Source organism: Brachyhypopomus gauderio, chromosome 2 (assembly GCF_052324685.1).
Source record: "Brachyhypopomus gauderio isolate BG-103 chromosome 2, BGAUD_0.2, whole genome shotgun sequence".
In the NCBI taxonomy this organism is placed as follows: Eukaryota; Metazoa; Chordata; class Actinopteri; order Gymnotiformes; family Hypopomidae; genus Brachyhypopomus; species Brachyhypopomus gauderio.
In genome coordinates, this window is record NC_135212.1 from 45,738,552 (window position 1) to 45,762,253 (window position 23,702).

Here is a 23,702-nt window from a genome sequence, read left to right on the forward strand (position 1 = left end):
ACACAGCAAACCTGGTTCAGTATCCAATCATTCTTTCAAACACTAGCACAGATTCTCTATTCGAGATGAACATAGTCAATCACTGCACAACCACTGTAAAAAAAAACTAACATTTGATGGCAATACAGAAACAGTGTTACATGTAATATGTTACTCTCTCCCAGCAAACAACAGACATTTAACAGTGACATCTGTTGTTTTCTCATGACTGCATTTTGTGCAAAAACAAGATGAATTGTATTAATTGTATAGCCACTGAAGACTGATGTTGTGTTCACTGTGTTTAGAGTTTTGAAAATGTGACTACAGATTGGACAGACGCATGTTAGCAGTCGTCAAAAACTGTAAATTAATAAATTGATTAGAAACATGTTGTGTACACTTAGAAATTGCATGCCCTTGCCACAATATGTGCTATCCACTCCATACCAAATCATTTATCCATTTTATCATGCAGTATATTCGGGTGATGGACTACGCTCAGCCCAATTATGCTGCTTCTCCATCCAAGCAGTATGACGTCAGCAGTGGTCCTGCGTTCAGACCAGAGACCGTATATATTATATACCCTGCACTGCTGGAATACACAGTTCATGGGCCCCTTTCCTTCACTGCTGGGAGTGAACGTGCAGGAGGAAAGATACCCCGCCGACCCCTCACACCAGCTACACCTAACTGGGACGTTTGGTTTTTACACCTTTTAAGCAATATTTGGCCATGGTTACGTCCTTGATATACTGAATTTGCTTCATGATTCAGAACACCGCTTTGTATGACCAATACATAAGTGATTTTTAAAATCAAACTTTATTTCTCTGAAAATATCAAGTGCAAAGTATGCTGTAGCAAAAATGTTAACACGTGTTTCCCTTGGGGTTAGCTGCTTAACATCGGAGGTATGTGTAGTGTATGTGTAATGATAGCAAGACTGACATTTTTATATTGCTAAAAACATGCATCTAGATAATCAGAAAAATAAATACCTTAATAATGATGTCTTTACAAAAGTTAATGTAAACACTTCCAAAGTCCATATGTCCAAATTCAAACGTTTTCATAAACCTTTACACAGGCATGAAAATGGGTCAGGGGTTAAAAAGGTGAGAAGACCGGGGGGGCGGGGCATGTGACGTCATGGGGATACGGCGACGGGGCGTTGACATGTGACGTCATGGGTATACTGCGACGGGGGGGGGGGGGGGGGGGGGGTTGTGGGTGGCTGCTGGTGTACGGGGATACAGCGACAGGTGATGCCAAATATTACGGAGCTCGTAAGGCGACGTTAGTCTCTCGTTCCCACGCATTAATATGTCGTGGCCACGCGTTATTTATTTATTTTTTACATGATGTCACCTTACGGGCTCCGTAAAATATAGTAAAATCCATAAAAAAAATTTTTTTTGACTGTCATGTCAATGGATTCAATGTAAACGCAATCCGTAAACGCAAGAAGCCGCTTTCGCCATTCCGGATGGCTCAGTCAAAACCATTACGTCTTAATGAACCAATACATACATCAGCGGCGAAAATTATTGTAAAAATACCAGGTTTACGTGTTTTTATTTTCTAACATGAGCTAAAACACAGGGTAGACTCAAACGACAAGAGTTTACAACTTCATCTTCAATCTTTTCAGCCCTGGTGCGAATGTGATCCTCACACGTCCCTGGATTCACCAGTTACAACTACAGACACACTAGAAAAAAATCTTGTTTCTTATTTTATGTCACCGTTAACTACACGGGGTTGACGCGAACTTAAATAGGTAGATAGATGGGCCTATTATCACAAGAGCTTGTGGTTAGATCTGACAGTGTTCAACGCTGTAGCGAACGGCAGTAACTTTGTTTTACCGCAAAATATGAAAACGATTGAAACCATTAATAACCCAAATAAATCCACCCAATTATAAATGTACGATCTGGTAAATGTAGTGGTAAATGTACGATCTGGTAAATGTACGCTCTTCTGACTTGTCCGCGGTGTAGCACTAGGTCCTGCTTCTCGTCCCGCTTAGCAGTAAATGAATAACATGAATGAAGAACGTTGGTAAGATTGAAACGCTATTTGGCCTCTATGAAGGTTCTGGGCGGAAACTGCTGGCCACTGTCATTGAAATAGCCAATTTCGGAAGTGCTCTGTTTGCTAATTAAGTCAATATGATAATTAAAATATAATCTCCCGACCCCCCAACAAAAAACTCATCGGATCTACACGATTCACGTAGGTCACCCTTTTCAACTTCAAAACGGCGAATTTCGCCGAAAGGTGACAGATTTTCATGCCTGTTTACAAGATAAGCTTACAGAGGGAACTTGCTGAAAAACTTAAGTTCATACTTTTCCTCTTCTGAATAACCGCAGTGAATATATGTATGCAACAAACACTTTAACTTTAGAGCTTCACTTTAAATTGCCCATGCTAACCATACTGATGACCCAAAGAAGGTGAGTTCAAAGAAGATGCATCATTTGCTTGTTCACATGAGAGAGCATTTTGCACACACTGTCTCATCCTCCTGTTCTTCATTTACTGCAAAACAAATCAAAACTAAATCAAAGTCTGTACTGTACAAGTCTTAATTCCAAGGCTACATACTGCAGTACTACAAATCTACTTGTAATCAACCATTTATTTGTGACATGACTTAACTGAATAAACATAAATAAATAAATACATAAATAAATAAAATATATAATGCCACAAGCAGAAATCAATATGCATGCTTCTCTTTTTAGGTTTGCATTAAAAGCCAAGAAAGAAGACTCACATTTAACAGGTAGGAATGGTCTTCCTTCGTTGTGAGCCACCATTTCCTCCACTTTCATCAGGAGTTCGGTGACCTGGTGTTGGCCTCTGGATGCACTAGTGCTGTCCAGCACATGGTAGAAGTTCAAGCAGTGCTCCATCAGAGTCAAGTACTGCCCACCGTCCCTCTGGATGTGCTCCTCAATTGGTGTACAGCCCAGCCAATCACCACAGGAGAACAGCACCATCGTATGGAAAGACGCATCTTCTCCAAGCATCTCCAAGTGGTTCTCCAGAGCCCGTCTCTTTTTGGATGTGAGGGTAGATATTACGGGGATGACCAAGAGAAGAGCATGTGGACCGGGGTGAAGAAGTCGCACCCCTCGTTTGATCTCCTTCCTGATGTGCGCCGGAGTGCGTTGGACGGAAAACCAATCCCAGCCCGGAGTATCCACGAGAGTGACGCGCCAGCCACTCACGTACGCCTGCTGGCGCAAGGAGACCTCGGTGTGGCAGCCCGACTCAAAGCGGCTTCCACCCAGGATCACATTTCCTGCAGAACTCTTGCCAGCACCTTGCCACCCCACTAACACCAACCTCAACTCTTCACAGAAGACCGAGGGAGCAGAATTACAGATAGACAAAAGAGGAGGAATAACAAACAGAAGACGAGAATTAAAGAGTTATAGAAGAATTCAAACTCTTAGGAAGTGCATCTAATAGATGACCAGAACTCACCTCGCGGTGGTGATCTAAATATTGGTGACGCCGCATCGTCGGTGATCATCGTTTCTTCGTGGTTTGGGATGCACACAGACCAGGGAGCACGAACACCATCGTCCATCATGAAAAAGGAGCGCTCGTTCTCCTGCACCATCTCTACCACCTTCCTCAGCAGCTCCCCGATCTGTGCGCTGTTTTCCGAGCTGGTGTTATCCAGAGCGTGATACCTGTTCCTACATCTCTCCACCAGCCACTGGAGGGCCAAGCCCCCTTCTGCGATGAACTCCTCGACCCCGCTGCCCCACAGCCGATCAGCGCCGGTGAAGAGCACCATGGAAAACCTCCAGACGTCTGCCCCCGCGGACTCCAGTCGATCCACCATGCCCTGCCTGTGCTGCTCGGTGAAGGGCTCCCCAATGGGAATGACCAGCAGCAGGGTGTGCACGCCTGGGTAGCACAGGTGTCTGACGTGGGCGGACGTGGAGCCCTCCCCATCCAGTTTCTCCGTGGCGGCCGCATCGTCGTCCTCCAGGTTCCACCCCGGTGTGTCGACCAACACGAGCTTCCTGCAGCCGAGCGTCTTTGTGCAGAGGAGGGGTTCTTTGGTGGGCTGCCCGCCCTGGGACTCCTCTTGGCCGGTGATGGTGATGCAGGATGAGCTCTTGCCGGAACCTCGGTACCCCAGCAGCAATAATAAATAAGAGGACTCTCCTGAGAGAGAGAGACACAGGGAGAGAAAGAGAGAGAGAGAGATGTGGATGGGGGTGAAGAAGAGGTTCGACGAGGGAGTTAGAACAGAAGTCAATCAGTAGCATGAGAGAGTTTGATTTGAGGTCAAGAATAACAGACAAGGGCCAAACCAATACACTCAAAAAACTCTGTGTTTAATGATTTCTCTCCTGATAGAGTAACCCTTAATGTGTGTTTGCTCAACATATCCGTGTTATTTGTAGATGTTTATCAGGCATAACCTATACTACTCATATAGAGCACCTAGACACATCCCCTCTATTCTATGAGTGATCGGGATTGTAAGGTTTAGAGTGAATACATGGTCTCGCACATACACTCCCACTGCAAACAGCGGAGAAATATCACAGTGCCATACAAATCTAGGACCATTAAGACCCATTTCTGATTGCAATCACTCTGTGCTACAACTCACTGGGGAACGGCAGCCCTCTTCTGAACTACAGCCCCTGAAACGAGGGAGTAAAGGTTGTGAACGCTAGCTGTGTGTCGTTCAGATGTGTGCACACACTCCCAGGATACAGCAAAGCAAAGGTAATGTTTGTGTGTCCACTTACCAGTGTTCAAGCTGGAGGAGACCGTAGCCATTTTGAGTCGGGCTGCAGTTTCTCTCTGTCTCCCCCTCCTGCTCTACTGTATCTGTTTCCGCTTTCTCTCTATCTCCACTCCCCCACATGCCTGCAGCCCTACTCCAGGGCTGTAGAACCCTCACAAACAGGAAAAGCACAGAGAGGAATCACGAGAAGGACTTGGATTCATGCCAGAAACATGTGTATATGTTTGTTTATTAACATAGACTATGACTAACATTTTGTTGCTATGAATCAGTATTTGCAAACATGAACACGTAAGAATGATTAAATATTTGCGTAAGGTTACCATGTGAAAATATGTAGTACGCTAGAGGTAGTTTTATCTACACCAATGTGATTGTAAAATATGTTCAACGCGCACAGCGAGAGGTAATCTCTGGGGGAAACAGACTCGATTGACTGATAGGCATTAACCGATGACATGAATTTATGCAATTAAAACATGTACATGTACCTTTGCAATTAAACAAACGGAATAATGCCAGGATAATTAATTATTGATCCTAAACATATATTTAGTGCTTGTTGGGTCGGCTGGTGCCTATAATTTCGCGTGTGTGAAATGATCCCGCTTTGCGCCCTGTGCTGCTGAGATTATTGGCTCATTCGCCACATTCACCATGAACTAGATTACGTGGTTTAGTAGATGTATGAATGATATGATGACGATGGACGGTTTGTGAAGGAATCGATCTTTCTGAACGGCACGTTTAATCATGTCACACATGAATTGACGCGTCAGATCCAGATGACTCGATTAGTGGTTATACTAGCAGGGTTGGCGGTTTTGCGATTTTCCTGGTAAATTGGTCACGAGGCTGAAGTTGGTTACTTATTCGTAGTTTGAGATTCGTTTGGTTACTTATTCGCAGCTCCGTATTCGGCGGCTGAAGTTGGTTACTTATTCAAAAAGGTTATGTTCACGATGCGTGTTTGCTGCGCACTTTGTTTAAAAGCGATAGATTATACGTTACATTAAACGAGCGTAGGAGCAGACATTTAGGAGGTTATTGTTTCCCATACTGATTTTGTGAATGTAAAAAATAAAAATATAATGAAAGCATTTCATTTGTAAAATGGTTTCTATTTCAAGTCGTTTCAATTGTATGCAGTTTGTACATGATGATTGAATTCGTCAACATTTCTAACGTAAGGAAACATATTCTTAGATTTGAAAACTAAAAACACAGAAATGCTGTTCTAGAACACAAATAATCGGAAGAAGAAATACCAGCACACAACATGGCATATTGAGCAGTGGGCAGATAGGCGAACGCATTTTAAAGGGGCAGTTTCAGAGGATTATTGAAAGCCTTATTGATGGTGGGCCAGAGAAATAACAAATGCATTATGAAGAACAGGTCACTCCCTAAGAGAGGAACCTGATTTTAGCCTGATCCAACATCATTTTATACCTCAAATCTAACTGGAAACATGGCATATTGAGTAGTTAAGTGCACAGGTGAAATGGATCAGACGGGCAAGTTCAGAGGCCTGCTGTATGCCTGTAATGTCTTGGGCCAGGCAAAACTCAATTGAATCATACATAACTAGTTCCTATATGTAAGAGAAACCTGTTTTTGGCCTGGCTCAGAATCATTTTATGCCTCAAATCTAACTGGAAACATGACATATTAAGTAGTTAAGCACACAGGTGAAATGGTTCACAGGTTCAAGTTCAGAGGCCTGCTGTATGCCTGTAATGTCTTGGGCCAGGTAAAACTCAATTGTATCATACATAACTAGTTCCCATATGTATGAGGAACCTGGTTTTGGCCTGGCCTTGAATTTTAACCTGAACTTGAATTTCAACTTGAATTTTTGGATACCAGGGCCGGAGTGGCTAATCGGGAGGACTCCCGATGGGCCGGCGCATGTCAATCTCTAGTTTGGGCCGATTGGGAGGAAAAAATAAATTTGGGCCGGATTTAGCCGGGAAACTCCCGGGCTGAAAAGGGGCCCACTCCGGCCCTGTTGGATACTATCGGAATTATAAGTTTAATGATTATAAGCTTAACTAACTATGTAGGCTATTAATAAAGTAAAGGGTTAATTGTAAAATTGTTCGGCAGAAAACTTGGGTGAATGGAAGATAACAAGAAAATAGTTAAGCAGGACACAGTGTGACTGGCAGAGCCCACACTCTCTTTCTGATAAGGTAGCAGGTGTGAGTAACAAGGGTTTAGTCATTTGGTGTGCTACACATAGTTTGTGTGCACATTTGCTGCTCTCCAAAGATCTTTGTAAGCTTTAATAAATGTTTCAAGGTTAAAAGACTGAACTCTGATATGTTTCTCTTTGCATCAAACGATCGCGCTGCAATACCTGACTAAATTTCACATAATTTTTTTCAATAAATCATGGTTTCAGGTTCTGGCGATACTGATTTTTCGCAATATGTGCAGATATTGAGGTGTAGACATTACCTGAAACCCTTGTCCATCGAACTCATCTACCATGCTGTTAGCAAAGGAAGATACACAAACACGGGCCTGTCAACAGTCCTACAGAAACGTCTTTGATTCCTAAATTTTTGGTGAGGCCTATTGACTGATGTTTGGATGAAACATGGTAATAAAATCCCACGACTGTCTGGCTGTTACGCGTACTTCTCCGCAATAGGTGGCAGTAATGCACTTTGGAGGCTTTACGTTTGCCAAAAATGCTGAACGAAGAAGAGGTGATGAGGAGGAGAAGAAGCGTTTCTACTCGTTGTGTGCACAACATTGAAGTGGAGTGAGCGAGAAGTTCCCTCAGTTTTACAGCTTCAGTTTTTCATCTGTCCCACGCAGGAATGGAGGCATCTGTGGATGAGTTCATGAAATACCGGTCGCCGCTGGTCTCCCGATACGCCAGCAAAGAAATGGCTTATAACTTCAGCGACAGAAAGAAGTTTACAACCTGGAGGAAGCTGTGGATATACCTGGCCAAAGCTGAGAAGGTTAGAAGGTTTTTGTGTGTCTCGATAACTGTCTCATTAATGTTCTAGCTACATTTAATACAATTACACGGCGTCGTCGTATCTAACCGTTATCAAGGTTTTCCCGGTTCCGTATTCTGAGATTGAGGTTCTCGACCTTGTACAGTTATTCATCTCAAGTTACCTCCTTCTAAAATAGTTTTAAGGACGTCCTCGGCACTCTGTGAGTTCAGGTTAATTCATGTGCTCTCTTGATCTGGTGAATGCATGTATGCTGACTAACTTTGCCTCATAGATTTCATAGATTCGTTCTCATTTCACAACCTCAGAGTTTAATCTTTAAAAACATGCTGACTGTGTCGGTCACCTAATCTTAAATACTACTGAGAGGAGATAATCTCAGTGTAAACTCGTCACTGGACTCCCCTTCATCACAAATAGGGAAATGTCACTCTGGTCAAGAGGTGTAAGGGATTCCTGTGATATATCCTGTGTTCTAGACGCTGTGCTAAAGACCAACTGCACTGAGCCCAAACCAAGACCACAACCCAGACAACAGTCTGTTTTATTAACACAGCAGGAATGACCGCAGCATTCTCTGTACTCTGTTGGTGAAAGTCTGAACAGACATGGGTGTGTTATCCATTCATTAATTGGTTGGTAGTCTGATATATCACTTTACATACTTTACAATACTTAAACTACTTTACAATGTGGTTACTTTAGTTGAAAATATCTGTTCTCTATAAAGAGCAGATAATGCACACTTAAGGGTGTGAATACTGCTTTGAAAGTTTAGTGCTTATTGTGTGCGTGTTTGTATGTGCGCACAGTTTAAAATATCTATATATAAATGTATGCGTAAGAAGGGTGTCCATAGAGATTTGCTTTTCCTTCACAGCACCAGTAGTAACCAACAGCAGTGGCAACTATTCATAGCTTGCGACAGAAAATGTGGCAGTAGTATCCTGCAACAACTTGGTTAGGTAATGTCTCAAACAGGAGGATATTGTATAGCAGTTACTAGGTTCTGTGTGGTCTTATTGCTTTGCAAAAGTTCTTTCTATTTGTCTGACTTTCTCACTCCAAGGGTTACATCCACAGACCTTAGTCTGTCCAGTACACCTTTTGCTGTGAAATTTGCTGTTTTTTAATTTTTTATTTTAAGGTGGTTTTTAAGTTAAAGCCATTTTGCTTACAGGGCCATCATTGGTTGTTTTGTATTGAAATGTCGGTACTGTTCTGGTTGATCATAGCTTCTTCACATTCTGCGTAGTGACACAGTGTCTGTCTGTCTCTCTTGTGCTCTTTCACTGCAGGATCTGGGTCTGCCCATCACGGATGCGCAGCTGAGCGAGATGGAGGCCCACGTGGAGGACATCGACTTCGCCAGGGCGGCAGAGGAAGAGCGTAAGCTCCGCCACGACGTCATGGCGCACGTGCACACCTTCGCCCACTGCTGCCCCACCGCTGCTCCCATCATACATCTGGGTGCTACTTCCTGTTATGTGGGAGACAACACGGTGAGGAGATGCACCTAGGGCCACGTATGGCAGTGGGGAACCTCTACGCCCTCTCAGAGGGCCTAAAATATTCTTAAAACATTATATATAATTATCCAATTTTATTTTATCTACTTACAGTTTTACAATCGACATCTAAACAATTACAAAAATCTGTGTTGGAATGTGAGGGGTTAAGTGGAAGCCTGTGAGCCTGTGTCTCCCCCTATCAAGACTGTGATGCCCGCTGTTCGTTTACAGAGGGCCTGGCAGTTATAATTCAGCGCAATACCAGTTTCAAATGACAGTAAAATTGACCAATCATATCTTCCCTCTTAGTGGGCGGGATTAACTGTATGATCATTTCTGCCCGCTGTGACGACGCTAGCTGTCGTTAGCGTACCACCGCTAGCTAGTTTCGATTCATCCCTTTGATGCCCTCGTGCGCGTTGTTTACATATTCCGCTTCCGAGGAACATGGAGCTGTGGACCTTATTTTGTTGGAACCTTATTTTGCTTAAGAAGTTATCTAGTACAGATATTATTGTTTATTGCGTTTCTAAAGCTGTACTGTCATCTCAGTTTTTTCTTTATTGCAGTTTATTAGGAGAGGATAAGTTATTTTTTTCGGGGGGTGGTGGTAGCGGGCCCAGGTTTAATGGTCACGGTTCGCTACTGATGTATGGCATAGGCAGGTTGGAGATACTCTCACATATGTGAGTATTACACTGAACAAAACTGTGCTGTTCTCTCGCTAGGATCTGATTATGCTGCGTGATGGATTTGACATCCTGCTGCCCAAGGTGAGTTCTGGTTTTACTTCATAAGGCAAGTGAATATTCCCATCTATCATCACTATCCTCTCACTCACTTATTTCTCCCTCTCTCTGTCCATCTTCATCATGTTCCCTCATGTGTTCCCTCTCCTCCTCTCTCTGTAGCTGGCCCGCGTTATTGACAGACTGGCTAACTTCGCCGAGAAATATGCAGACCTGCCAACTCTTGGTTTCACCCACTACCAGTGAGTGGGTTTCCACTCTCCACACTACTACAACAGTACAGGATGTGTGATTTGCAGTGTGTTTTCACCATTTCTGGTGTTTTTACCATTGCCTCCTCTACCAGGCCAGCACAGCTGACCACAGTAGGGAAGCGCGCCTGCCTGTGGCTGCAGGATTTGGTCATGGACATGCGCAACCTCCAGAGAGCTCGAGATGATCTGCGTTTCCGGGGGGTGAAAGGCACCACAGGAACACAAGCCAGCTTCCTGCAGCTCTTCCAAGGAGACCATGATAAGGTTGGAGATCTTCACCGGTGTTTCCAGCTCGTTCTGTTCCAACGGCGTGGCTGTGGGTGGCTTTGTGTCTGTGGCTACAGCTTTGATTCTCTCATGTCTCTCAGGTGGAGGAGCTGGATAAAATGGTCACTGAAATGGCTGGTTTTAAAAAGTGAGCTTGTGTAGCCGTTCTCCTAACATGGGCTTCATGGGTTTCATAACATTGTATACAGTAGAAGGTATATAATTCTTAAATGAATACTTTTTAGTTTTGTGTATGTATAATGTATTGTTTTCTTTCAGGTCATACTTGGTCACAGGGCAGACGTATAGCCGGAAAGTGGACATTGACTCGCTGTCTGTACTGGCCAGTCTAGGATCCACTGTGCACAAGGCATGTCCAGCACATTTAAAAACCAACTCTACATGCTTGGTGTATTACAACTGAATGTCATTCACCCTAATAGTAATGCAGTTTGTGAGCTACACCCAAAAGATTGGTGTGACCTACAACAGCAAAACATGCCTTCCTGACACTTCCCTCCACCCAGCTAGAGCAGCAAGACCCTGCTGCAGTCACCGGTATCCTTGCAGTAACATTACTGAACTTGTCTGTTCTGTGTGTCTTCTCATAGATTTGCACGGACATCCGCCTGCTGGCAAATCAGAAAGAGATTGAAGAACCGTTTGAGAAAGAGCAGATAGGCACGTAAAGTGGTGTTTGTGTGTCTGTAATGCATCTGTGTGCGTGGTGGTGAAGGCATTAGTGAAATATGAAATACGCGGCTTGTACCAAAATGACAGAAATGTAAAGGACCTGAAACACGATCGATGCTACCTTGATAATGCTGCACACACACACCTGCACACTTCTGAATTGACTCAGTATGTGCTTTATAAGGACAGCAGTTGTCCGTGCGTTGTCTCCATGTCCCCTCTGACCATTTCATCACACATGGTTTAGTGCTTCTTGCTGCAGTAGATGTAGATGATCATCCAACAGGCCAACATAGACCTGATCTACCTTTACTGATCTACCCATGGAGACATTTTGTTAACAGAGAGGAATAACTTTTAATTAATGAACCTATTAAATGTCTTAGCTTGAGAGGCACAGTGCATTAAATAACACCATGGTTTATTTATATATAATACATAAATATGTAATGTGCATGCAGGTTCAAGTGCTATGCCATATAAGAGGAACCCAATGCGTGCTGAGCGCTGCTGTAGCCTGGCCCGCCACCTGATGGCGCTGGTGTCTGATCCGCTCCAGACAGCCTCAGTGCAGTGGCTGGAGAGAACTCTGGATGACAGTGCGAACAGGTCCCGCCCACAGCTGAGACCACTCTTCACTCATTGTTACCTGCATGATTTGTTGACACTTAAATGTATTTGACAAGATTTCTCCACCTCTTTGCTATCTAAACACTGACTCAAACAATTGTTCTCATTTCTAATTTGCATTTAGGAAGTTGCTGCATATATATAATGTATATATAAATAATATTTTAAAAACTGCTCTGAAAGTGTGTGTCTCCTCAATTTTGTGTAGGAGGATTTCTCTGCCAGAGTCCTTCCTCACAGCTGATATCATCCTCAGCACACTGCAGAACATCACTGAGGGTCTGGTGGTCTACCCGAAGGTGTGTGTGTGTGGCTCGTGACCGCCTGGAGAAGGAAGATGTGTGTCTCCCTGTCTGTATTTCACTGTATATCACTTGTCTGTATACATCATCTCTCTTCCACTCAGCACCTGTATCTTCCTTTTGCCGCCTTCTGCAGGTGATCGAGAGGCACATCCGGCATGAGCTGCCCTTCATGGCCACTGAGAACATTATAATGGCCATGGTTAAGGCAGGAGGGAACAGGCAGGTAAGAGCCTCAACCTTCGCTAAACGTTCAGTGGCGTCGCTGATGGATCACAAGCATCCACACTGTCCCGTTCTGACACACCTGACCTCGTGTTTCATGTCCTGAGAACAGGAGTGCCATGAGAAGATTCGGGTGCTGTCTCAGCAGGCGGCGGCCGTAGTGAAGCAGGACGGCGGGGATAATGACCTCCTGGACCGAGTGCAGGCTGACCCCTACTTCACCCCAATACTCCACCAGCTGGACGCTCTGCTGGACCCGACAACATTCACTGGCCGAGCCCCACAACAGGTACAGCAAACATCACTGTGCATGTGTGCATGTATGCATATACATTAGGGCTGCACGATTAATCGTATTTTTATCGTTATCGCGATGTGAAGTTTCACGATAAACACATCGAAAGAGCCACGATAACTCCTTGAATAACAGCAAACTCAAATTGCGTTATCCTCGTCCAGCAATAGAGGGAGCTATTCGCGCTGCAGACTATGATCACGTGACGTAAGTAGGCAAGAGGCAGAGTGAGGCAGAGTTGCCAGGTTCGCGGTTTTCACGCCAAATTGGGCTTGTTTGAAAATCCAGCCGCGGGTAAAAATTCTGGGGCCGCGCGGTGCGGTTTTTTGGGCTACTTTTGAGTTGGACTACTGCGGAAGTTACAAGTCAACACTAAGAATCAATCGCGATATAATACTTAATTTGTCTCTAGTTCACACTCGCAGATTTTGTGCGGAAAACTTTTGTAGGACTTGGCAACCCTGGAGTGGGGTGAACACCCTCATCAGACACGCGATTTGGTTTAAGCCTGGTTTACACTTGATGCGGCGCGAGGGTCCGGGAGGCGAAAATAACGTAATCGCGGTGGCTTCGCCCGTGTGCAATGGCCTCGCGCGCTGTCGATTCACGAGGTCGTGCACCTCTCGAATTTTGTAAGTTCGCGCGCGCCGCGTCTCGGCGCAATGACAACAGTCATGTTTGCAGGGTTCATACACCTATACAAGGTGGAATTCAAGCACTTGTACGTCACTTTCAAGGTCCATTTCAATAATTCCCAGCACGTTATTGAATTAAATATTTATACATATACTCTAAATGATTCGAAATAATTCGCTTTTTTATCACATTATTTAATGTTATTATTTATTTAAAGTTCGCGCGCGCCGCGTCTCGGCGCAATGAGAACAGTCATGTTTGCGGGGTTCATACACCTATACAAGGTGGAATTCAAGCACTTGTACGTCACTTTCAAGGTCCATTTCAATAATTCCCAGCACGTTATTGAATTAAATATTTATACAAATACTCTAAATGATTCGAAATAATTCGCTTTTTTATCACATTATTTAATGGATATTTATTTTCAAAACGCCCAATCTTAACGTCTTCACGTTCTCTCATGTTTCGTCCTGGAATTACAAGAGGCTCGTATTTGTTAACGTAATACAAGAGAATTGTTCAGTCAGACAGATATTTGTTGTGAAACGAAGTAGTTACAATTTCAAGCCTTTTCAAATACTTTAGCCTAAATTCCAGCACTTTTCAAACCTGAAACACAAAGCAACATTAAAATTGGTCAGGTAAAAGTTCATTCCCCTGTATTTGAGGGGTGTTTTTTTATACTACTAGGCCTACATATCGTTTCGGACAACACTGCAAAGAATGTGACACGGCAAGATTAAACGCTTCCGCCGTTCGCGGAGGTTAACGGGGTGTGCGGAGTCGCTCACTCGTGAAAGTATAAACCTAGATTGAATCTATTGTTGAATAAACCTGCAAAATATTTGGAATTATTCTGGATTCATTACACAGTAAAAAAAAAAAACGAATTAACCCTCCTGTCGTGTTCGGGTCAAATCTGACCGATTTACAACTTAAACCACTCATAAATATTGTGTTTTACATCTGATTGCTGCAAGGCCTTATGCCATCCTCCACACTATGCACTGGAACATATAAAAGTGATGATCATCTTTTTCATTGAATTTTGTGTGTTTTAAACCAACGTTTTACATCTGTGTTGTTGCCGGTCAAGCGTGACCATCACAGGAAATGAATGGGTATTCAGAATATATTCATCTATCAGACAGAAAACATCCCCATACACACTCACACACACACACATACCTATACACAGCTACACACACAGACACACACCTACACACACACACACCTACACACACCACACACACACTCGCTCTCTCTCACACACACACACACCTAAACACACAGACACACACCTACACACACACAGACACACACACCTACACACACACACACACACCTACACACACACAGACACTCACTCACTCGCTCACTCACTCACTCGCTCACACACCCACCTACACACACAGACATACACACATACAGACACACCTACACACACAGACACACACACACACACGTTGTGCCTATGTTTGCAAGGCCCCTCTGATCTGAGTGTGACATGCCACTCATGTGCATGAATTCACACACACACTCACTCACACACCTACACACACCTAAACACACACCTACACACACACACACACCTACACACACAGACACACACACACACATGTTATGCCTATGTTTGCAAGGCCCCTCTGATCTGAGTGTGACATGCCACTCATGTGCATGAATTCACACACATGCACACACACACACACACACACACACACACTCACACACTCATTCACTCACTCACTCACACACCTAAACACACACAGACACACACACACACACACAGACACATGTTATGCCTATGTTTGCAAGGCACACTCTGATCTGAGTGTGACATGCCACTCATGTGCATGAATTTACATGCGCGCGTGCACACACACACACACACACACTCACTCACTCATTCACACACACACCTACACACACACACTCACTCATTCACACACACACACACCTAAACACACACAGACACTCACACACACACACCTACACACACACAGACACACCTACACACACACCTACAGACACAGACACACACACGTTATGCCGGTGTTTGCAAGGTGGTGTTTGCAAGGGTTTTTTGTGTGTTAAAACAGACCGGTCTCTGAAGACCGGGAACACTAAAGTAAAAAACGTGAGGTCAACAAAACCGAAGGGTTAACGTGCTGCTGTTCAGAGAGACACTACATCTCTGTATTTTAATCTTAATTTATCGTGGTTCACATCGATATCGGGATATCCAACAATGTTATCGCACATCGTAATTCTAGTCCATATCGTGCACCCCTAATATACATTAATTGTTATTAGTTATATACAGATTTTTTAAATTATGAATTAATAGATTTTTTTAACATATGTTGATTTTCAATTTTTGCTACAGAACAGTGCATTTTTTTCTGTGGATTTATTAAATTATAAATAATTGTTTCTCTCTCTCTCTGTCTCTCTCAGGTGGCTAGATTTCTTTCTGAGGAAGTCAAACCAGTGCTTGAGCCATATAATAGCAAAATGGATGTTAAGATTGAGCTGGAACTGTGAGGCACACTAGCAAGTTTCTATAAAACGAATCAAAGTGGAAAAGCAACGTAATGTGATGAGGACATCGACTTTGCGGTCAAAAATCAACGTTGTCAATAAACCTTGCTGTTTCCTGTATTTGATGCATCGTGATGTTATGGTGTTTTTTCTACAGTAGTGCTGTAGCAGAGATAATCGAGCCACCGTCAGCGTTGCTGGATCGTTGGAATATTTTTGATAGTGTGAAAAAGTGATAATTAAGTGATAAAGAGGGAATGCGTGGTTTAGGCTACTCCAAGCCGCAGAGAAATACATGGGTGAATGAAAGATAATGCAAAACGGGCATTTCAACGGGGAAACAATTCCATGTGTCTTAATACACGTTTGCAGAAATCAATATGAACTCTTGCTGCATTCTAAGCAGGACCCGATTCAGGATCCTCTGAAACTATCGCTAGTAATACTGATCCTTATTTCTAGCTAATTCAAACCCACGTCACCATTTATCACTAACCGACTAACACTCTTGTTTCTGCTTGAATGTAATGCCCTACATTTATTTCATTCGTGAGTATTAAAGCCGACAACTATGACATGAGTGTGATGGCACTGCAGAGTAATCCAGATTTTACGGTAATGCGTGTCTCGATTCGGAGGGAGGAAGAACTATTCAAACTCGAGCAGACAGTTGAATATATACTCAAGGACACAAATCGTAAGGCGAATTTGTCTGTTCTCCATGTATTGCTAATTCACGGTTTTGTGGATGGTAGTAATAAGTTAGGAGTAAAATCTCTCCCTCTCATGTGGGGAACATTATAAAATGTATAAATCTCTCCCTCTCATGTGGGGAACATTATAAAATGTATAATAAGTTACATATTACACATGGGGAATTGAGGTATCCCAGATGTAGCTGCATATTGTGGTAGTGGAAATATTAGACAGACATCTCATCTGTGGCTAAATGATGATGCTAGTTCCTAAATGATGACTACAAGCTATTGTTCTCAATTGCAGGTGACTTGGAATCAGAAAATGTTTTCATCTGTCTGTATTTCTAACATAATTTATCAGCTGGACACGATTTTGAAAAGAAGTAAGCGTGTCTCATCAGCTACACTTTGCGTCCATGGTCCTCAGTGTGACCTGTTTAAGTAGGGACTCTTAGAGACCAAGAGGCCATCAGAAGATGGGTATGCTGTGGTCATAAAGGGATGGACTTGGTGTGTCCAGCAGTGCCACCAGCTCACAACTTTCCACTTTGCCGTACTTTCAGAGAGGTCTGGCCAGAAGTGGTCTTCATGGAGGAATTGTTGCCAAAAATCCATACCTTCGCTGCCAAGTGACATAACTGCACAAAAACATAGGAACTGACCTGCTGAAAATCTTTTTATATGTGTTAAAATTCCACACTCAACCTTCCAACAGTCACTTTACCCTTCAAGTGCAGGTCCTCTGCTAGAGGTCTGGTAGCTTGAGGGTCCTGCGTAGTATCTTAGCTGTTCCAAGGACTGCACTCTTCTAGTGCTCATTACCCAGTAATGTTGGGTAAAGGACGACATTAAGAAGTATCTAATACTGATCCCTAAGTGTCAGCGTCACTTCTTCTGTTCGTGTAAGTGGATGCAAATGTGATGATTCTTAAGTGAGATGCACAGTAACTAAGAAAGTGTGCATCATATCTAGCTGTGTATCCTCAACATCCAAACTGTTCAGTGCCAACTCTGTAGCCTGTACATGCAAAATGTGTTTGTTTTCTCATATGTCTTATGTACACCCCATACAGTAGCCTAACTCGGGACATGCACTGATGCATTGTAGGCTACACAATATCATTGACATGTAGCTGGGAGACTCTGCTGTTACCCATAAGTGTGTCACATGGTGTGTTGACAGGTGGCTTGACTGGTGTATCATGTGGGCATGGGCGCTACTTCCTGTTTCCCTGGCAGTGGTTGGCACTGTTGGCATATGGGCTGTGTAAGTTTCTATATATATTTTTATCTTTAATTGTTCTTATGCATTCTACAATGCACCCTTACTATGTGTTTACATGGCAGGTTTGGAATAGCTGTATCTAATGGCACCATTGATCTGACTGTAGAGTTTCCGTACATCAGGTAGGCGTATGTTGTATGATATCTCAGCTGTCCCATGACACAGCAGTAGCTTTAGAAAATGACTTGGCTGTTAATCATTTCAGGCAAAATTGACTAAACTGACTGTTTCATCAGCACGTGTGGCTCCTATAACCCTCAGAGCCGTGTCTTCTCACAGATATGCAACATCTGCTCTGTGTTGGATGAGGGCTACTGCGACAGGACATTACATTAAGCAACGTAACACATGTATCACAGCAGTGTTCAGCTTGACGTCTCTCTCCTGCTCTCCTTCTCTTTGCCTCTAGCTCTTTGGATTGTCTGTATACGCTACCAGCAGATGAGAGATTTGGGTTGTACATTGCGTGTGAACACAGCCAGTTTTGTTCTGGGAATCATCTCCGCAGTAGGAAAATCCATCCTGGGAAATTTTCAGTTACGTCCCTTTATATTTGACCCTGAAAATGTGAATAGTGAATATTCAAAATTTTGTACCCTAGTTTGCCTAAATTCTTATGTCTAATATTTCACAGAATTCCAGTTCTTAAGGCAATCCTGAATGGGTGTTTACATTGTTGTGTTTCTCATCCTTAGCAAATGGTGGTTCTGGTTGCTCACTTGTCAGGGGTGTTCCTGGCATTTCTGGTGGGTTTGGCTTATTTCTGGCTTCAGATGTGGCTCACCTACCATGCAGAGCCATCACATGACAGGAAGTGGGCGGGGCCTGCTCCTATTCTCCTCTGCACTATTTGCACCTGCCTGGTTATTGTCAGTATCCAGTGATGTCGGTAACGCGTTACTTAGTAACGCGTTACTCTAATCTTACCACTTTTTTCGGTAACGAGTAATATAACGCGCTACTATTTCCAGTCCAGTAATCAGATTAAAGTTACTTATCCAAATAACTGTGCGTTACTATTTTTATATTCCCTAGTAAAAATATATATTTTTACTTTCTTCTTGGCTGTTATACTTTTGCGTCTGACCGTAGCGCTCGACTCCGCACGCTGCGCGCGACCCTGTGAGAGCACGAGCACGTTTTACAAGTCATTTTTAACAGTGTCCTCCTGTAACGATATGTGGTAGTATAAAGAAATGCCCCTCAAAAACAGGGGAAGGAACATTTACCTGACCAATTTTAATGTTGCTTTGTGTTTCAGGTTTGAAAAGTGCTGGAATTTTGACTAATGTAGCCTACTTTAAAATGCTTTAAATTTTAATGGTATTTCGTTTCACAAGCTGTCTGACTGAACAATTCGCTTGTATTATGTTTACAAATAAATTTACAAATAATACCGCGCAGCTACACAAACGTAATGTCAGGAGATACTGTAGCGACTACTACTCCTCACGGCGAGTCTTGCCCTTTAAGTGACGCTGGGGGGGCGGGGTCTGCGCGCGCCAGGGTTGCGTTATCAATAAAGTTTCCCTCCTCTGGATTTTTGGATTAAGCAGTTTCTGCATTGGTTACCGAACCTGCTTCAATTGTTACTGTTAAAAATGCACTTCCAATAAAGTGAGTATTGGAAAAATTTATTTTGCTGCTGAATGTAACTACTAAAGTAACTTGTAATCTAACTTAGTTACTTTTAAAATCAAGTAATCAGTAACGTAACTAAGTTACTTTTTAAAGGAGTAATCAGTAATCGGATTACTTTTTCAAGGTAACTTAGCCATCACTGTCAGTATCCTTGCAGTAACTGCAATCAGGAACTACAATCACAGGTGTCTGAGGTGATTTGGATTAAAGTGATTCAATGTTCTTGACTTAACTGGTATAAAGCGTCTCACCCGACTCGATACACTTTTGAGTTATGTCAGTTAGATCTGTACCTGGAGAGGGTTGAATTTTGACAAGTTGAAATACTGTTTGCATTACTTGAACTTTTTTTCAGAATTCTTTCTGATACAAGCCAAGACATTCTGTTTGCCTTACACACTGGCCCACGATGAAACAATGCAATCAAAAAATAATTTTCATAATCACTGAATCTCATTATGTAATTTTTCATTTTATATCTGTTCTTGTAGTGCTTACTTAGCTAGTGTGGTAGGACTCGTAGCCCCCACACACCCTCCTGCCCACACCCACACACATATTGAACATCCTCGTCCTTAACCCCTGCCTCAGTGAGTGTGTTGTACAGAAATGGCCTCAGCTCAGCGACTGCTGTTTGTGAGTGGACGGTGGTCATGTGCCTCTTTGCGCTCTTTGTCATTTTCTCGGCTGAGTTCCGCCACGTCGACTTCCACAAGCTGCGTGTGCAGGAGGCGATCAGCAGCCCCACCAGGGCATTACCTATGGAGCACATTGAGTAGGGAGCAATACTGTGACATGGCTGGACACTTGATACACAGACAAGCTCACTTAACATTAATGTAGGCAGCATTACATACAGTACACAACAAGACCACCATTCAATGGTTTAAAATCCCCTGAGCACAATGCAGGGAAATTAAAACCATCTTTTGTAACCCAGTCTTCTCCATGAAGGAAGTTACTTTGAGCTTGTTTTCATGGTGACAATATCACACTTTTTAAGATTGGAACTCTGAGATTCTCCATTTGTTTGGACTATAAACCAATTTTCACCACCAACCACCATCCAAACCGACATGAGTAAGAAAACCTAATAACCATCCACTGTTCTCTGAATAGGGTCGTCTTTTTTCAATGCTGTCTTCAGATATCTCAAATCTGCTGTCAGTGCTTAAGTTTTTGCTTGTCAAAAGATATAAAACGTGCATCTGAAAAAATGTGTGTTTATTTTACTCAACCTGAGATACAAATCTATTTGTTGTGCCTTGGTAACCCATATGCCATTCATCCTTCATAATCCTCCCTTTGACAGAAGTCAAAGAAGTTGCATCAGAATCTTTAGTTGATGTGCAGTGAATTTTGTCCTTCTTTAAACACCATCACGAAGCCAGCAAAAAAAAATTATATTAACCAATAAGATCATGCCATGGTTTTAATACCAAATGAAAGTAAACCGCAACATACCCAGGAGGTGTGTATTTGTTTGCTGCCAATACCTTTCTTCCCCATACCTAAAATACCATCACCTGGGGTTTTGATTTTGAAGAAGACAAAGCACTGGGGAATTCCAGAGAATGTAGGAAGCATTTCCCTGGCATTGTTTCAACAAAGTCACCTAAACACCATTGATTGACATGTCAGTTCCTTCAGCTGAAGCTATTTTGCATACATTTAACAGCACTGATTCCTTGTTCCCTGTCATACAATCATACTACAAACCCTCACCTAATTACTGACCATCTAGTCAACCTAATAAGCCTCATCTAATTACTGACAATCTAGTGGGGTGTAATGATACTTATAAACATGGAGTGAATAATCTCCACAGTCTGTAGTAAGCTGTTCACATCAGTTTTATTATTGTTGGATAAAAAAATATCTTCAAAAAGTATTGCACCTCACTAAATTATGCATGTCTCTTGCTGGTAGTTCAGAGGTCTAAACAGGCTCTTCTTCTCTATTATAGGCATATGTTCCTAGCAGGGTTCCCTCATCCTATAACACATGCTTAAATCCTTGCAGAGGGAATGTGTACTACTGTTAGCACTCACAGAGACTCCATCAAGCCGTCTGTTAACACATTCATCTTTACAACTTATATTTTGTCTTTACATCTTTACAACTTATATTTTATCTTTACATAGGCTTATGTGTGCCTGCTTGGCTTCCTGAGACTCACACAGAATCTCGTGTCCCTGGGGGCCCTGCAGATGTATTCCAGTGGCTGAGAGCTCTTTGTGCTCCTGCCCCAGTGTGATATGGGTCATATGCACATGAAAGGGCGTGGCTGGCAAAGGCCCCGCCCCCCTTCTCAGGGTGCACACCTGGCTGAGGTAAGAAAAGAAGTGGGAGGATGAAGCCTGATTTCTACTTAAAGGAAGTTCAAAATATGATTATTTCTTTGTGCTGTTCCAATGCTTAATTTGTTCTAATTTTGTGTAAATTGTGCTCAGAAACACATTGATAGAGTAAGGAAAGTAATAAAACAATGTGTGTGTGCATGCTTATGTATACACATGTGCAATAGCTGTATGCTGGTGTGGGGAAACTCTGAATGGTGAAAAAGGGAAATTCCATACAGACAAGAATATAGATAATCTCTCTCTCTCTCTCTCTCTCTCTCTCTCTCTCTCTCTCTCTCTCTCTCTCTCTCTCTCTCTCTCTGTAGTATGTCTCTCATGTTTTTCTCTGACTTGGTTTATTATTCATATCTCTACACCCTCTACCGACCTCTTCAGCTCAGGGTGCAATACTGCACTGCCATAGGAACCACAACCTGACAGCAGGTGTTGTGCTAGCCAAGCAGAGCTGTGCCATGATCTGTAATGGGTCATGAGCAGGTTATTAACAAATAATTCAGCTAAGAGAGGGAAACACATCACATAACAGTAATCAAATCAGTCAGCATCCAAGTTTGCTACATTGCCCTAAATCCTCCAGGGAGTTGAGGATTATAAATATATTATATAAATGTAAGGGGGGCATTGTAAGGGTTGGCTCCTGGACTACAACACCAGCCACCACTAGAGGGAGCCGATCCTCTAAGCCAGCCTAGTTAAGGTTCTGAAAGAATTGTCCATGGCGTCAACAGCAAACATTTCTAGATGTTGCTCCCCCTACATTCATCAAACATATTGCACATATTCTTTAACTAATACCCACTTGAGTTTTTGATACATATCATTCATTTTATTCTTACAAGTCTTATCAAACCAACATATAAATTGTTCCCAACCTTCCCTTTCTGATTTATTGTTCATTGTTAGAGACATTTGAGGTGAATCGGTGCAAACCAAACTGCAGTGGGTTCTGATTGTGACTCGACGAAGGACTGTGACTCACCAAGGAATCACCAGAAGAATAAGTCCAAAGGTTTGATGTCAAGAAATCCACTCTAGTTCTGTTTTGTAAATAAACATAGATATGCTTAAAAGTATTTAAGTTCTTTCTACTTTAACTACAAGTGCACTAGAAGACTTTTCAAAAGGCACAGTGATATTTGATGCTCATCTAACCTTCTGCAACATCCATCTCGTTATTAACACACGACGGTCATTAAAATAAGGGATCTGATACGTCTGGCCTACACTAGAGCCTACACCAGCGTCTGTTTCCTTGGTTACCTGTCTTTGTTTACTTCCTGGTTTTAAGCCACGTGCTTCGTGTTGGCCTTGTGACCCTGGATCGTTCTAATGGCTCCGATTATGGATTTGTCTTGAATAAATCTTGCTCTGATCAGCGTATGCGTGCGCCTGCCAATCGCTCCCGTTACAGTCCCTCTCACTCGTCAATGCACATGGCTACTTATCTAAATCGTTCTTCTCTTATTGTTTTTTGTCAGTATTAAAATTCAGCGTTTTTTATTTTTTACAGTTCGCCGTGGGAAATTTTAGTGGGTCGGTTTCTTTTTAAATTACATTTATATAAATTACTTTTATAATCGATGTGCTAAAATTAAATTGCCTAAAATGGCAAATCTTGCGAATTTATGAAATTGTATTAAAATGTTTGTTTTTACAGTCGCTATTGTTAGCGTTATTGGTAAATGGAGTAACAGAAATTGCTGCGTCGGTATTAGAACAATCCTCAAAACATTTGGAAACTTCATAATGTGTACAAGCACAAAGTAGACGCACGGTGGCGTAATTAAAACAGAATATTCTTTTTAATGCACGCACGTCCCTACACGAACGACAGAGTTGTCTAGTCTCAGGCTG

General features: G+C 42.7%; 3 protein-coding genes and 1 long non-coding RNA gene across 4 annotated transcripts; 2 read left to right on the forward strand and 2 right to left on the reverse strand.

Moving 5' to 3' along the window:
- Window positions 1–788: 788 nt before the first annotated feature.
- LOC143508436 (GTPase IMAP family member 8) lies at window positions 789–5,989 on the reverse strand. Its single transcript, XM_076996927.1, has 4 exons — window positions 4,779–5,989; window positions 3,487–4,182; window positions 2,771–3,352; window positions 789–2,532 (listed from the first exon to the last, which is right to left on the reverse strand). Exons 1-4 carry the CDS (start codon window positions 4,807–4,809, stop codon window positions 2,480–2,482), a joined length of 1,362 nt encoding a protein of 453 aa, XP_076853042.1. The 5' UTR covers window positions 4,810–5,989; the 3' UTR covers window positions 789–2,479.
- Window positions 5,990–7,478: 1,489 nt separating this feature from the next.
- Window positions 7,479–15,981, forward strand: adsl (adenylosuccinate lyase). The gene is made up of 13 exons (XM_076996926.1): window positions 7,479–7,755; window positions 9,054–9,257; window positions 9,995–10,039; window positions 10,178–10,257; window positions 10,362–10,533; window positions 10,638–10,684; window positions 10,816–10,906; window positions 11,148–11,217; window positions 11,691–11,838; window positions 12,068–12,158; window positions 12,298–12,387; window positions 12,499–12,675; window positions 15,778–15,981. Exons 1-13 carry the CDS (start codon window positions 7,609–7,611, stop codon window positions 15,862–15,864), a joined length of 1,449 nt encoding a protein of 482 aa, XP_076853041.1. The 5' UTR covers window positions 7,479–7,608; the 3' UTR covers window positions 15,865–15,981.
- Window positions 15,982–16,121: 140 nt separating this feature from the next.
- tmem150b (transmembrane protein 150B) lies at window positions 16,122–21,228 on the forward strand. Its single transcript, XM_076996928.1, has 6 exons — window positions 16,122–17,826; window positions 17,907–17,966; window positions 18,081–18,154; window positions 18,254–18,379; window positions 18,538–18,717; window positions 20,077–21,228. Exons 1-6 carry the CDS (start codon window positions 17,762–17,764, stop codon window positions 20,262–20,264), a joined length of 693 nt encoding a protein of 230 aa, XP_076853043.1. The 5' UTR covers window positions 16,122–17,761; the 3' UTR covers window positions 20,265–21,228.
- LOC143508438 (uncharacterized) lies at window positions 19,979–23,101 on the reverse strand. Its single transcript, XR_013129351.1, has 3 exons — window positions 23,001–23,101; window positions 22,828–22,885; window positions 19,979–20,244 (listed from the first exon to the last, which is right to left on the reverse strand). It is a non-coding gene; the product is annotated as an uncharacterized LOC143508438 (long non-coding RNA).
- Between the last annotated feature and the right edge of the window lie 601 nt (window positions 23,102–23,702).

Coding starts and splice junctions, on each gene's coding strand:
- LOC143508436 (XM_076996927.1), bottom strand. CDS start 4,809: ATGGCTACGGTCTCCTCCAGCTTGAACACTG. Junction 4,183..4,778: donor CTCCTCCAGCTTGAACACTG/GTAAGTGGACAC, acceptor TCTCTCTCTCAG/GAGAGTCCTCTTATTTATTA. Junction 3,353..3,486: donor ATTTAGATCACCACCGCGAG/GTGAGTTCTGGT, acceptor TCTTCTGTGAAG/AGTTGAGGTTGGTGTTAGTG.
- adsl (XM_076996926.1), top strand. CDS start 7,609: ATGGAGGCATCTGTGGATGAGTTCATGAAATACCGGTCGCCGCTGGTC. Junction 10,040..10,177: donor TTGACATCCTGCTGCCCAAG/GTGAGTTCTGGT, acceptor CTCTCTCTGTAG/CTGGCCCGCGTTATTGACAG. Junction 12,388..12,498: donor AGGCAGGAGGGAACAGGCAG/GTAAGAGCCTCA, acceptor TCCTGAGAACAG/GAGTGCCATGAGAAGATTCG.
- tmem150b (XM_076996928.1), top strand. CDS start 17,762: ATGTGGGCATGGGCGCTACTTCCTGTTTCCCTGGCAGTGGTTGGCACT. Junction 17,827..17,906: donor ACTGTTGGCATATGGGCTGT/GTAAGTTTCTAT, acceptor TTTACATGGCAG/GTTTGGAATAGCTGTATCTA. Junction 18,380..18,537: donor ATCCATCCTGGGAAATTTTC/AGTTACGTCCCT, acceptor TTTCTCATCCTT/AGCAAATGGTGGTTCTGGTT.